Source organism: Falco cherrug, chromosome 2 (assembly GCF_023634085.1).
Source record: "Falco cherrug isolate bFalChe1 chromosome 2, bFalChe1.pri, whole genome shotgun sequence".
Classification (NCBI taxonomy): Eukaryota; Metazoa; Chordata; class Aves; order Falconiformes; family Falconidae; genus Falco; species Falco cherrug.
Genome location: NC_073698.1, coordinates 121,448,462 through 121,462,559, shown reverse-complemented (window position 1 = coordinate 121,462,559; position 14,098 = coordinate 121,448,462). Strand labels below are relative to the sequence as shown.

Sequence of the window (14,098 nt, the reverse complement as noted above, 5' to 3'; positions counted from 1 at the left end):
TCAATTACATAAATCTATGCATCCAGCTCTCACTTTCACAAAATAAAAAAGTTCTATAAAATATACTGGTAGCTTGCTTGCTCTGCAGTGAGTTAGACAAGGTAAATAATTTAGTAAAATAACTGCAGAATTTAAGTCCACAAGAGACCTCAAACTGTACATCAAAAGAAAATTGGGAAAAAATATTCTTTAATATTTTTAAAAAGCATCCACAAATTTCCAATTAAAAGCAAGCTGTTTATTACATATATGCTAAACTTGTAAAGTTCTGAGCCCCCTTTGATAATAAATTCCAGTGGAGAAGCATCTTTGATTTCCTCGTAATATTTAGTATGAACAGCAAAGAGATATCCATATGAAGGTTTTGCAGAAAGGAACTGATGGTTGAAACCAGAATTTGGCAAATACACTTATCTATGAAGTAGAAAATAAAATCTGCAAACATTTTCAGAGAAAAAAAGAGTTGGATTGTTTAATCTAAAAGATGGTTGCCAATCATTACATGATTTTGCTGCATTACTTCATCCTACATCTCTTTTATTCCCTACATATTCTTTGGGTGGGGCTTTTTTTTTTTTAATTTAGACCAAGTTGGTCTGATGATATTAAGTATGGTATATACTTACGGAATAAAATAAATGCAGTCATATTTAAGGGCAGTATCTGTGTGAATTGTGTGATGCCAATGGAATAATGTGCTACACTATTTCAGCCAGCCAGGAAATACTTTGCAGATGGAACAGTGTAATGCCAGCAAGATCACACAATATGACTAAAGTAAACCTAAGCAAACCTTCACTGTATTGTTTCCTCAAATTCTTTTTTCATTTTAATGTCTTGTCACCGTTCAAGCCTCCTTTCTCCCATTCAGCAAAGAAGTTGGCAGAAGCCAATTACTGCCTCTAATAACAGCAGAATCAAACTTCAGTCTCAGTGATAGGATAAAAGCCATACTACAGAAAATGAAGATAGGCATATTCCTACTTAAACAATTCCAAGATGTGGGTTCATAAATCAGGTGGAAAATCACTCTTCCTTCATTTGGTTCTGAACAATTTATTTCCCTCCAATCTTTTTGCCCTCATATTGCAAATGTTAAAATACAGGGCCATACTTCTCATATAACTCGATGAAGTAGTTTGTCTACGTTAAGCTAATTTGTTTCCTAAGCAAATGAAGGCAGTAAATCTTGCAAGTTCTAAAATTTCACATTATGTTTTTGAACAGTGTAAGAAATTAACATCTGAGTATGCCCTTTTGATTAAGTGATATTTTATTCAGCCACAAGTAGAAGATCAAAAACTTCCGTCTTCCAAATATACATGTCAACATACATTTCACGGACACATAACTTTGAATATGAGTCTAGGATCAAATTTCATATTCCTTTTCCACATATGTGAAGAGCTCCCGTTTACTTTAGTAGGACCAGTAAGTTCACAGAAAGAGCGTGGCAAGAATTATGTGTTCGAAACTGAACCTAAAAGGAACATCATGCTGTCATCCTCTGCATCTCTGAAACGGAGCCTGTTACTGTCTGTGTCTGCTCCATCTTAATCTCATGCATGCATTTTGCACAGTCATGGTCTTAACTCTGATTTTCTTCTTCATATATTTCATGAAAGTCAGAATTTCAAGGTGCATCAGAAGAAAACTCTTGTTTTGCCATATTTGACAATTTCAAGGTATCCAGCACCGCACAAAGATATGGTTCTAATTCTAAGAGTTTTTATAAACCTAACAATTGTATAATTTGAAATTTTCCTCCAAAATCAGATTCAGATTTTTATGCACATCTACCACTCATGGCTACTAATCCAGCTACATTATCCTCCTGTTTTCCAACTACAGCCTTTAACTGCAGATTAAGCGACACAAAGATGGATATAATCTTAGTTTGTATATTTGGCAAAGATATGACACAGAGTTTCTAAAAACAGAATTTTCATTACCTGGGAGGGACTGTGGGGAGATTTCTTGAACTTCCGGTGTTTTGGATTCAGCAGGCCATGCTCGAGTTTCATTCTTAGCTAAAGGGACAAAGACATTAGAAATTGCAAAGCTGTGTCTGCTCTGTCCTACTACAGATTTATTTCTGTCCCACTTCAGTTTGCCAAAGTAAACCAACATGGATAAATGTGGAAAGCTGAATACCTTTAGGAATCAATGAACTTCCACTGCACAATCGGTACAAGCATCTATCAAGCTATGTTAAATGCGTGTGGTTTTGGTAATTAAGATTCCCTACAAAGAAAATTTACAGCAAGGAATTTAATGCCTTAAAAATCATTACTTTCCCTGTGCAAAACAAGTTTCAGTAGTTTTCATTTGTCTAGCATTTGAGTATTAGCAGTCAAAAAAAGAAATTTTTAAAATTCAAAGTTGTAATACAGTCATAAGCGTTATACAAGAATAGTCTAATAAATTTTCAAATGCAATGGAATTGTCACACTAGCCATGTGCTTATTTTTGTTCACATTACTTCTAACAATTAGGTATGACAATAGCCTTCTATCCAACACATAAAAAGATATTCCAGCAGTGGATATCAGAGAATTAGAGAATAGTTTGGGCTGGAAGCGACCTTAAACATCACTGAGCCCCAGCCCCCCACCATGGGCAGGGACCCCTTCCCCCAGCCCCGGCTGCTCCCAGCCCTGTCCAGCCTGGCCTTGAGCCCTGCCAGGGATGGGGCACCCACAGCTGCTCTGGGCAGCCTCTGCTGCCAGCACCTCACCACCCCCACACTGAACCATTTCCTCCTCACACCTGATCTAAATCTCTGCTCTTTCAGTTTAAAGCCACCACCCCTGGCCCTATCACTACATGCCCCTGTACAAAGCCCCTCTCCATCCTTCCTGTTGGCCCCTTCAGGTACTGGCAGGCTGGTAAGGTCTCCCTGGAGCCTTGTCTTCTCCAGGCTGAACAGCCTCAAGTTTCTCAGCCTGTCTTCACAGTGAAAATTAATCATTTTTGAGTTAATAATACACTTGTTGGGGGTTTTTTTCCCATTATGGACTAAGGCAATATACTTTGTGGTTTTTTTCTGGACTACTACTCTTAAAAAAAAAAGTTTTTGTCTAGGTAAGCAGAAAAAAACTACTTTAAGAATTCAATAAATATGATATTCTTTGATGTATTATTTTGACTTTTCTAAATAAGACAGAATTAGAATAGTTGCAGTATTGTCGGCAAAACACAGTCATAACTTCACACACTATAAGCCTTATTGCATTTTATTGCAGACATACATCATTCTCAGGGATCATTGAAAGGTATCTGTAATAGATTTGGACAATATGACGTTTTGTCAATTATTTTATACATTTGCATTATTTCTCAGACTGTTTTTGCCTTCCAAGCAATGACTCTTCCCTGTTTGACACTCCTTTGAAATCCAGTAGTCCCTTTTGTGCACACCCACGTACTTCATGTTCTCTGGTAAGGAACATGTAGTAAACAGAATAAACATCACTTGTCTGCCCTGCTTATTTTCACAAAGTGCTTGTGTAATTTACCATAAAAGAGTGGCTCCAAACTGCAGTCACACAAGCCATCTACTTCAGAAGTAGCAGAGTGCTGAAATTTAGAAGTCCAAGTTCTATGCGCAGTCAGCTGAATAAGTTGGACATCTCTAGGAGAACTGAAACTACCTTTGGTTTTTTCCCCACTCTTTGCTTATAGTGACATTCTGCCATTTTCACTGTGCACGCTATTGAACCTTATAACCTGCCTAAAACCACAACATTGTTTTCCTGCAGAAGGATATTACTGTTAGAAAATGAATATTAAAGTTCTAAATACTGTAGTCCAAAACTAATATTGGAGGTCTTAAAATAGGTTTACTGAAAGTGGTATGAAAAACAGATTTGTCAAAATATGGTCTGCTGCTGAATTTTCATGATACCTTTGTTACTTGCACATCATATTTGTGTTACAAACCAAGCTAGTAATGATAAACACCTCTTCTTCTATGCTTCCTGTTCAAAGAAGGTATCAGTAATCAAGTTAACAATGTGATTAATTTTATCATTGTGACTGAAAACTAGTAATGCTCTGTAATGTAAATACTGCAATTAAGTTTTTCCACTTAGCTTAAATTTTCAGTAGTCACAGATGATGTTAACAATATTTGTCTGTCAGATGCTGGTAAACACTTCCAGAAACTTATTTCTAAGGAACTCAGCCTTAGTTCAAACATACTCTTAACTCAAAACACCAATATTATTCTACTGCGTAGCTCTACCCTTACACATACACAGTATCTTAGCAGGAACAAGCACTGCTGTTTTCTCACTGCAAAGCAAGCCAGTCTGAGAATGTGCCATGGCTAGCAATGGAGTGACACAGTAAAATAAACATAGCACAAATAAAGGAAAAAAATCTGACCCAGTTGTTCACGGTTCAAATTAAGTATTAAGAACAAACAAGCCAAAAGTCATCAGATCCATAACTCTGCTCTAGGAATCTGTGAAAGATGCACTGGGGGCATTATTAGGGGTTTTAAAGAAAGCTGTATTTCCCACAGTTATGCTACTCACAGATGATATGCTAGTTTATAAATCTTAAACAAAAGCCTCATTCTTTCTGCTGCAGGTTTCAGGCATATTCACAAGATACACAGGAAACTTGTATTGAAATGTTCTAATTTCTGGCTACCATTTTTTCATGGATTTAATTACAGATAATAGATAAGAATCTCTTCATGAAACAATTTCTCACATATGCTAAAGCCAGAAATCATACAATTAAAATTCACTGAAAATCTGGTCTTCCAAATGGACACATAAACTTCCATTTTTCAAGACATATACTGAAAGATATAATCTATGAAAAAAAAAGTTACGTTGTGAAACAAACCAAACCCCCTAAAGTCCATAAACATGACTGGTTTCCTTCCTTTCCTGTATGGATCAAAACTACTGCATATTCTTTTAAATGGCTGCAAAATACCTTAAAACTCTGTTCAGATATTTTTGAATAAATGAATTTCTATGAATCCTTATAAGTCCAAGCTAATCATTAATTAGACAAACAGAAAAAAAGAAGGTAAAAAAGGAGGGGAGGGGGAAATTACTTTTCTGCTTGCATACATGATCTCACATTGCTATGCTTATGATACTGCTCACAAACAATAGAAGCTTAGTTCATTTCTGCTTACCCAGTTTTTTCCTGGATGCTTGAGGTATGTCATCTATTGTCAGGAGAGGGGGAAGTTTCTGCTGAGTTTCATTGAGGCCGGGAACAATAAGGTGCACTACACAGAAAGACATGTGCCATTAACTCCAGAAAAGATGAAAATTATACTGTCTTCCCTCTGAGGTATATGAGCAATTACTACTGAACCATTGGGAGTTTAGTCTGAGTATCTGGGAAATCAGTGCTATTCAGTAATTATCACTCCCATTTGGTGCTATTTACCCTTTACACCACTCAGTGTATTATCGCCATTTCACGATTAATCAGAATTGAAAACAATTCAATACTGGAGCATACAACCCTGGAGTACTGCAGTATCACAGAGGCCAGGACATTCTGTCTGGTGGGCCAAGAAGACTTGACACCAAACATGGTTAGTAAGTATCTGATTCACATCAATACGTTAAAACCCACACAAAGTAAACTTAAGCTAAAGTTAGTAGTTAAATAAAGTATTTCTGTATATATAAACGACTGAACACCTTCCTGAATCCAAGAATAAACTTGTGACTAGTTTATTCACTAGAAAAACAGTGAGTTTTTCTGATGTATTTCAGGCAGAACAGTAGTTCACCACACTAAGCGCTATTATGATAGACTTTTCCCTATTTTTATGTCCTTGGCCAATACTGTGTATTCTTAACAGATAAACAAGGGTAGAAAGCATGAAACTGAATGGCTTGAGGGAACAGTTATCCCCAAAGATCTAACATCAAGCTTTAATTGCAAGGAAAGTTGTAATATGCATCACCGTAGCCTAATACGTCCGTGCAGGTTTGTGTCTGTAAATGGTATATTACCAATACCATCTTAAAAAAAACAAAAAGAACAACCCCTCATCTCAGTAAGATCTTTGCCACAGAATGTTACTTGCAGTATAAAAACTTCTTGGCTTTAACAGTGACGGTATCTTCTTTTAAATACTATGACAATAAAATGGTTCTACTTCCCTTAGGCTACATCATCCTTGAACCACGTGTACCACCATAAAACATAATAAATACTGTCTGGACCAGTTGCAAAATACCCTTTGATAGGCAAGGAAAGAACTATCAAGATCAAGAAAATTAGAAGTATTACAAAGTTGTAATTTTCAGCCAAACATAAGGAAAAATAACAAAAATATCTTCTAGTCACCTAATATCGCTCCTGGCAGAGAAGAACTATCCAATGTTTTTGACTGTGTCCGATTTTGAATAACTGCGGAAACAACACAGGTATATCAGAAAATAATTTAAAAAAATCCAAACAACACCAAAAAAACCCCAAACAAGAAACAGAACCACACCTAAGACAAGCCTCGGCATTCTGAAAACCTTTCCTCAACTTAATAATTGGAGGTAAGAACACCATCCTAGACTTTTCTGCATTTACATTCAATTTAAGAGACTGCAAACTGTTTCCTCTACACCATCTCTTTACTGTGCATCTCTTTTCCCCCTAGCATATCATTTTATATCCTTGGTGAAAAATGACATTCTATGTGAATGTTAATAAAGGGCCAGCTCCAGGTCATCTCATTACCCTGCTATTCACAAGACTTCAAATAAGATGCATTTGAAGTAAATGCCAGTACAGTCATATTTTAACAGTAATTATCATATTTTGTTTTCACACCATCCTCCAGTGTTTTCCTGTCCCTGAACTGTGAATACCTCCAAAGACAATCTACTTGATTTTGTTACTTAGAATTATTCATAATACAATTTGTCTGCAAGTTTTAATCCTCAGCTCATTTTCTATCAGCTATCTTTAAGTAGAGTTTTAGTTTAAAGATTACACTACTATACTACCACTCACTACTAGAGAGAAATTTCTAAAGGGCAGTATGTATAAGTCTCCTGTAGATGGATCTCTCCACTGACCAGGGAAAGGAGAAGAAGGGAGCCTAAATCAATGACTTAGCTGAAGGTAACCACAAAAAAGTTTGGTAGCGTGAATCTTGTTCGTACTGCTGCCCTTCATGCCTGAATCAAGTTAAGCTGGGAGATCAATGTGCCTGGACAATGCAGTTGAGAGAGAAAAAGAATGGATACTAGCAGAAATCAGAACAAACTGGTATCCATTCACTGATTCAACTAAGTCTTTGTTCATAATGCAAGGTAATAGCTCATTTTATTAACAGAGATTGGTAACAGCTGAACAGTATTTGTAATTAAAGGATACAATACTTTGTAAGGCTCCACATATTCTAAATGGAAACTTTCACGACATTCACATCTGAGTCAGAATTTTTTTTCTTTTCCATTTTAATTTTAAGTTACTCTTGCAAAGCATAAGAATAAATTAAAAAATGCAAATTTACCTTGTTTGATTATTGTGACAGGGACCAACTTCTTGTTATCACGCAGTGTAAGCTAAGAGAAGAGAGGGGAAAAAAAACCCAAAACCAAAGCCTTGGGATAAATGCCATAATAGTAATTCAACTTCCTGAGTAACAAAAATAGAGGGCTCTAATCCTGTGCTGCGCCAGGCCCATGTTAACACTGGATATGGCTCTGGCCATGGTCACTGAAGGTTACACTATTGCTTCAGTTCCCATGGGTTAGTACAGTAACATTGCATTTTCATTTCCTTTTTTCAGCTTGAGTATTTTGCTTCATAAAAACACAGTATTTGACAGCTTAGGAATCCCCAATCCTTTTTTTCTTTTAAGTATCTCTTGAATACTCACAGGGGAGTAGTCCAGAAAGGTATGAAAAGCTGAAAATTAACTACAACAAAAAATCTGAAACATGCAATTACAAATTCTGTCATAGGATATAATTATATTCTCAGGAATAGTACATTTAGAATACAAACTATTTCAGAACTGGGTGTACATTTCTAAACTATCAGCACTCCTGGGTGCACAGTCTACTTAAAGTAGATTAACCCAGAGTAATTTTATTGGGTGAAATTGTTTTCAAAGTATAATTGGCCAGCCACTCATGTTCTTCTCACATTTTTATGCTAAATAGTTGGACTTTTCTGCTGTTCACTTGCCTTTGACCGAGATTACTTTTTGCCCCAGTGTGAATGTTTTCCAGGATTTTGATACCACAAAAATAAGGAACTCATGAATGGACCCCACATTTATTAAAAGGAAGAAAGCAGCTGATCCTAAGATTAAAAATTAGTATTTACTACAACACATCGGTACAAGGAACAACTTCTGAAAGCTTAATAATACACTCAGGTGACGACAGGAGGCAGACAGTAATGCCAGCAATATAAAAATGCTAAATACAATAAAAGTGGATATTTTTTTTTTACAGTTATATCTAAGTTGCAAGAAAGAAAATAACTCAATTACCTCTCTTTGTTAAATGTACACTGCTAAAGTCCAAATCAGTTAATGTTCATTTTGCACTTCATGACACCTGGTCTACTTCATGTGAAAGAGCACTTGCATGCAAATTCAGCATTTGATGACAAAGCTTCAATTTTTTACCTAAATATAACTATTTTTGCTCTAGTCTAAATATTAAAAAAAAAAAAGATGCTTTAAAAGCAACAGTTGGGTACACATACCAATGTCTAAGAAGCTGGAGGAAGGCAAACCTCAATATGTCAGATGGCCCTTTCCTCAGGGAAATGGATGGAGGCTGCTTATTCCATCAAAGCTGTTACTTTCTGCTACCCAGTAACAGTTTTGCATTGGCATGAACATGGTTTGAAATTAAGTGGAGGTTTCAATCATTGTCATTAATGAAGGATGCAAAATAATATTCCTTTTTTTAATTGCTTACTAATTTTCCTTTATTATTAACAAGGTTTTCACTTCTATTTTGCCTTCTGGTGAAAAAAAATGTGTTGCAGATGATCAGCTTTTGAAGTAACCCTGCTATTTATGTGACTAACAAGTGGGATAAAATGCATTTATCAGAAGGAGGTATTCATTTCATTGTATTTCATGTCAGGAGCCCTACAATCAAACAGCTTAGCTGTAGCTCACAGAGCCCCAGGAACTTAGTTAAACTGAAAGGGTGAACCTGCCAAAAGAAACACAAGCTGGTATGTGACCGATGTTGAAAGGGCAGAATGACTAGATGGATCAGTAATGCTGCATTAATAAACAGCCTTTAAAAATGTCTCCTTACAGAGAAGAGTTAGAACCATGCTGATATGAGTCAGTTGTGTCTTTGGAGAAGAACAAGGCAAAGAAAGCTTGACCTACATAACACTCACTCTGGCTTTGCACTGATGATGCGATTGCACCACTGAAACATACTCCACCTAATACTGTGGAAACTGAAGTAATAACATAAACGTAAGAGCGGGCCACTATCTGCTTCCCAGCCTTAGTTTTATGGCTTTTTGCACCACTAAAGTGAGAATGATAAGAGAATTTTTAGAGCAATCTACGGCATATTTTCATTATATTTCTGTGTAGGGTGATAAAGCAGTACTGTGCTGGAACTAAGCCCTGAGAAGCTGACTAAATGCACTAGATGCTGGCTTCAGTCCTTCTTTCATGTTTAAGCTGTGCAAATATTTGGAAAACTGTTTTAGCTCACTTTCTCAGGAATTCTCTGGCATAAATAGAATCTGTACTTCTACAGAAGCAGCACAACAGAGTCAGGGTCCTGGCACACAAGGTTTGCTAAGAGGAGTAAAGGAACTCAGCTTACAGTTCATATGCCAGAATGAATTACCTGATCTTGGGCTAACACATGTAACTTACAACACTTATGGGACCAATAGGAAGAACTGTAAAGTTGATTTCATCAACAACATAATGAGATGAGCACCTTCCTGAATTGCTAATCAACTGGCTTCATATTACACAGATAAAACATCTTCTCTTGAATATGAGACATGACTGTTTCCAATAACCTAAGCATTATACTGCTCTAACTCTGTACCTAATGGTATAATTGAAGTATTACTGGTCTAATTGAATACCTAATTAGCCTACAACTAAACCTATGTAATGGACCATGGCTTGATTCCTGCCATGCACACATGGAAACCATCAACTTCATCTTTTTTAAACCAGAATCAGTATATGTATTAATCTCAGCTACGGTTCTCAATCATTTCAACAACCCACATATATAAACAATTCTCCATACATTTATGTAGTCTTAGATTTAACAGATATTTTTTTAATATTTGCAATTTGTGGCCATGTCTTTCTCAATTTATTCTAACAGAAAAACAAAAACTTGGCCATACAAAATACATATCTGGTATAAAAAATAAGACAGTTTTGCATACCTGTGTTTGGGAATTAGGTACCAACTTGTACATATTCTGGAGTTGTCCATTTACTTTTTTATCTGATTTGACAGAAAGATAAATAAATACACAAAATTGCTTTTTGTTTTGTTCAAAGCAAAGCAAACCAAGTTTATCCACCTTTTTCAATAGCTAAGAAATTTAGGAGGCTTAATGACAAAGTATAAAAAAATACTATGCAACAGTTTTGTTTGGTCCTGTTTCTCCAGACTAGTAAATTCATCTGCAAAGCCTCCTCTTCAGATTTTGACAGAAAGGAAATGAAATATATTCCTGTTGTTCTACAACAGCGGGTAAGAGAGATGAAGTGGTCTTTGGGACTTAGTAAGGAAAATTCAGAGGTGCCTAAGAGGATTCTTTAATAACATTAATATAACCACAACACTAATATGCAAGGCAGAAACTTGAAAGAGGAATGTCTGCATCCCATCTGGCTAAAAGCAGCATGTTTAAAGATTTCCAGTAGTTAGTCTTGCTTTTAAGTGCACTCTTCTAAAAACATAAATACACATTTAGCAGTGGCTATACAGAGCAGGCATATCGCTTCTCTTTGGGTCTGACACGGCTTCCTTTATCTCAACAAATGAACAAAGTAACCCAGGATTTAATCTCTGAAATCTTTCTCTTAGGTTTTTCCTCTTAGCTTCTTAGTATTATAAGATTGGTATGATGCACCTGTTAAGTCCCTTCCAGCACCTCTTCATATTCTAGCATGATGCTTCAAACTTTATCTACATCTTCCACCTTTACACTTTTCTGCTCCCTTTGTGTTGATAGGTGTGTAAACAAGAGTCAAGCTACGTATTATCCTATTTCTTCACAATTCCATCCATAACAGATAAGCAATTGAAAAAAAATGAAACTATAGTGAAATACCAGTTGAGAGACATTTAAGTTCACATGTTATCCTGAATAAAACAAAACAACAACAACAACAACAAAATCTTTCAAAGTGCTTGATGCTTCTCAGGAACAGGACCTACTATTGGCCTAAAGACAAGGGAAAACTGACAAAAGTTTCACACAAACTTAATGAGAAAAATCATGTTAAGATGGTCAGAAATAATCTACTGTCATCTCTTTTGATAGATTTTGGTTAAATGTTGAACATTTGCCATGTCTCTTCTGTCTTCCCCAAATCCTGAATTAAAACCAGATTCTCCTCCCAACCTCTCCCAACAGGTTTAGCAGATAACAAAAACTGGACCAGCGCATTCAACAAATAAAAGACCATGCCACAGGAATTTCACTTTACAGTAATTTATACATTCTTCAGTGAGGAAAAAAGTTTACAGTGAAGGATGTTTGGTTTTGGTTGAGATGCTTAATATATTAAATGACCCTGAATTGCTGTAAGACAGTAAGTTAAAACAGAAACAAAGAGGCCATTTGTGCTGATTGGTAAACTCCTACATGCAGACAGATGGTTACAAATTTATAATAAATGTTCACTCTCTGTTTACTGCCCATGGTTTCTGTATCTACCTACTATGCATTGACAACACAAAAGCCTTGAATCTGAAAGGTGGTGACGATTTTCTGATTAGAAGACATGTTAGCAGTGAGCCAGAATGTAGACATACAAGGTAACGTCAAAGTCCTTGGATTTAGTTGCTGCAGAAGCATCCACTGAATATACAAGTCTACATTCTGGGTAAAACAAATCTCATCTAAATAGAATATGAACTCTTACAACAAAGTTTCTTTCAACTAACCTCAACCAGTCTCTGTCACTTACAAGAATGATTCTCCTGGCCTATTAAAAATGTATAGTGTCTGTAAGAAACAGCACTTAGAAATATACTATATACAAAGAGCAGATCTAGTCATGTCAGTGGATATATTTCAATCAGTCTTGAACACAGTATTAAACTATAAACACTATGCACTCTTCATTCCCTCCTATTTGAAGTGCTCAAATACATTCCAGAACTCACTCTACTCTAAAATACTTAAAATGTAGGGGGAAAAGCCATTTGCTAAGCCTGCTTTAGAGCTGTGAAGCAGTTTCTTTTTGTGATGCAGGTATAGGAAAAGGCAACCATCATTCTCCACTTTAAGCTCATTGTATAGTGATGGCACTATTCTGGACTGCTAAAATTACTCTAGGGTCACTGGGCTAGTACTTCAAAGTTACAGCTCTCTAACCTACGATGATACCCGCAAAGTTCTTTATTAGGGAGTATGAGTGCTTTTGCCATGTTACAAGCCAACCCTACTGCTCCCCTCCCTTATCCTCAAGTATCCCAAGCTGTAACTCACCTACAACTTGAAACTGAGGTCCAAATCAAATTTCTTCCTCTCATTAAATGGAGGAAGGCTCTGCTGCTGCCTATTTCCTCCACTGATAGCAGTGCTTCTTTGAGCAGTACCTGTTTTTTCAAGGGTTAATTTGACGTCACCTTGCCTGCATTGTCTTGGGACTTTGGAGAAAATCTTAAAATATGACTGAGAGAACAGCCAGAGATGCCATACACTGCCTCTGTGATAACCCAAACAAAAGCATACATGACAGCACATGCTTCAAACACCATTTACATAATTCCTTGACCTAAAATTAGCTTCAAATTCAACTTTCCAGCAGTCATAAAGGGCCCAGTGTGATGAATGCTGAATAGGACAGACCCTGCCTAGCTTTCAACCAGCTTGAATGTAAAAGTAGATATAAAAGAAGATTCAAGCAAGGATAATACTTTCCATCAACTGAAATTAGCAATGATCTTACTATTCAAGGCCCAAGGAAAAAGCCTGGAAACCAGTCAGAAGTATAAACACGCATACTCTACACTTCTATGCGTAACTAAACTAAACACTGTTAGAGTTCTACCAATCTGCAGCAGATTCACTATATGCAACAAGAACACCTTTCACAAGAGCAGGTGGCAGTTTTTCAAACACAAACTATTCCTAGTCTCACCAGTTCCTAAAAGAATGTTAGGTGCATAAGGGATAGCATTTAAACAATGAAAACCTGATCAGTAGCTTACTCTATGCAATACCACAACAGAGGAAAAAATACTGTCAAGCTGAGTTGCTATTTGATTAATTACTGTCAAATACTTACTAGACAGAACTGTCTTATGATTGAAAGTCTTGCTCCAAACACTATCCTCTACGTTGTCTTTAACTCCAAATTCATAAAGTGTATTTGGCTTCAGATTGTCCACCACTGTCTCTGTAACTGGGCAAAGCTGGAAAACCCATTTCTTGTCTTTACCCTTTTCTCTGTAGCGTACTGTATAGAACCTGTTTGACAAAAAAAAAAAAAAAAAAAAGAGAGAGAGAGAGAGAGAGAAAGATAAATTCTTCACAAAACCTCACCACAACACAACCATTTTTGTTAGTAATTACTAAAATAACTTCTACCCACCATCGCTCTTGTTCTTTCTGGCCCCTTACAGTTATCAAATATCAGAAGACATTTCTTCTTCTGCAAATGTAGTGCTAGCCCAGTCACCTCCTAGATACATATATGCTTCCCATCACAGAGCCCCCAATATCAGGGGTCTTATACAAAGAGCAAAAGAACAGTCTCCTTATTCACAATCAACCATGTGTGTGAGTTTCTGACCACAAATTGCAAGCTCATTTTGCAAGCAGTTCCTGTGATTCTGACATATGCCGGAACTAGTCAATTGAATCATGAGTCTACTAGTCAGGAAGCCTCAACCAATTT

At 36.4% G+C, this 14,098-nt stretch overlaps 1 protein-coding gene across 1 annotated transcript in view; it reads right to left on the bottom strand.

Moving 5' to 3' along the window:
- Positions 1-14,098, bottom strand: part of ABI3BP (ABI family member 3 binding protein) — a 166,213-nt gene that overhangs the window by 102,345 nt on the left and 49,770 nt on the right. Inside the window, 6 exon segments of the mRNA XM_055702821.1 lie at positions 1,953-2,030; positions 5,162-5,257; positions 6,337-6,399; positions 7,505-7,556; positions 10,402-10,463; positions 13,487-13,668. Of these exon segments, the coding sequence (XP_055558796.1) occupies positions 1,953-2,030; positions 5,162-5,257; positions 6,337-6,399; positions 7,505-7,556; positions 10,402-10,463; positions 13,487-13,668 (533 nt within the window).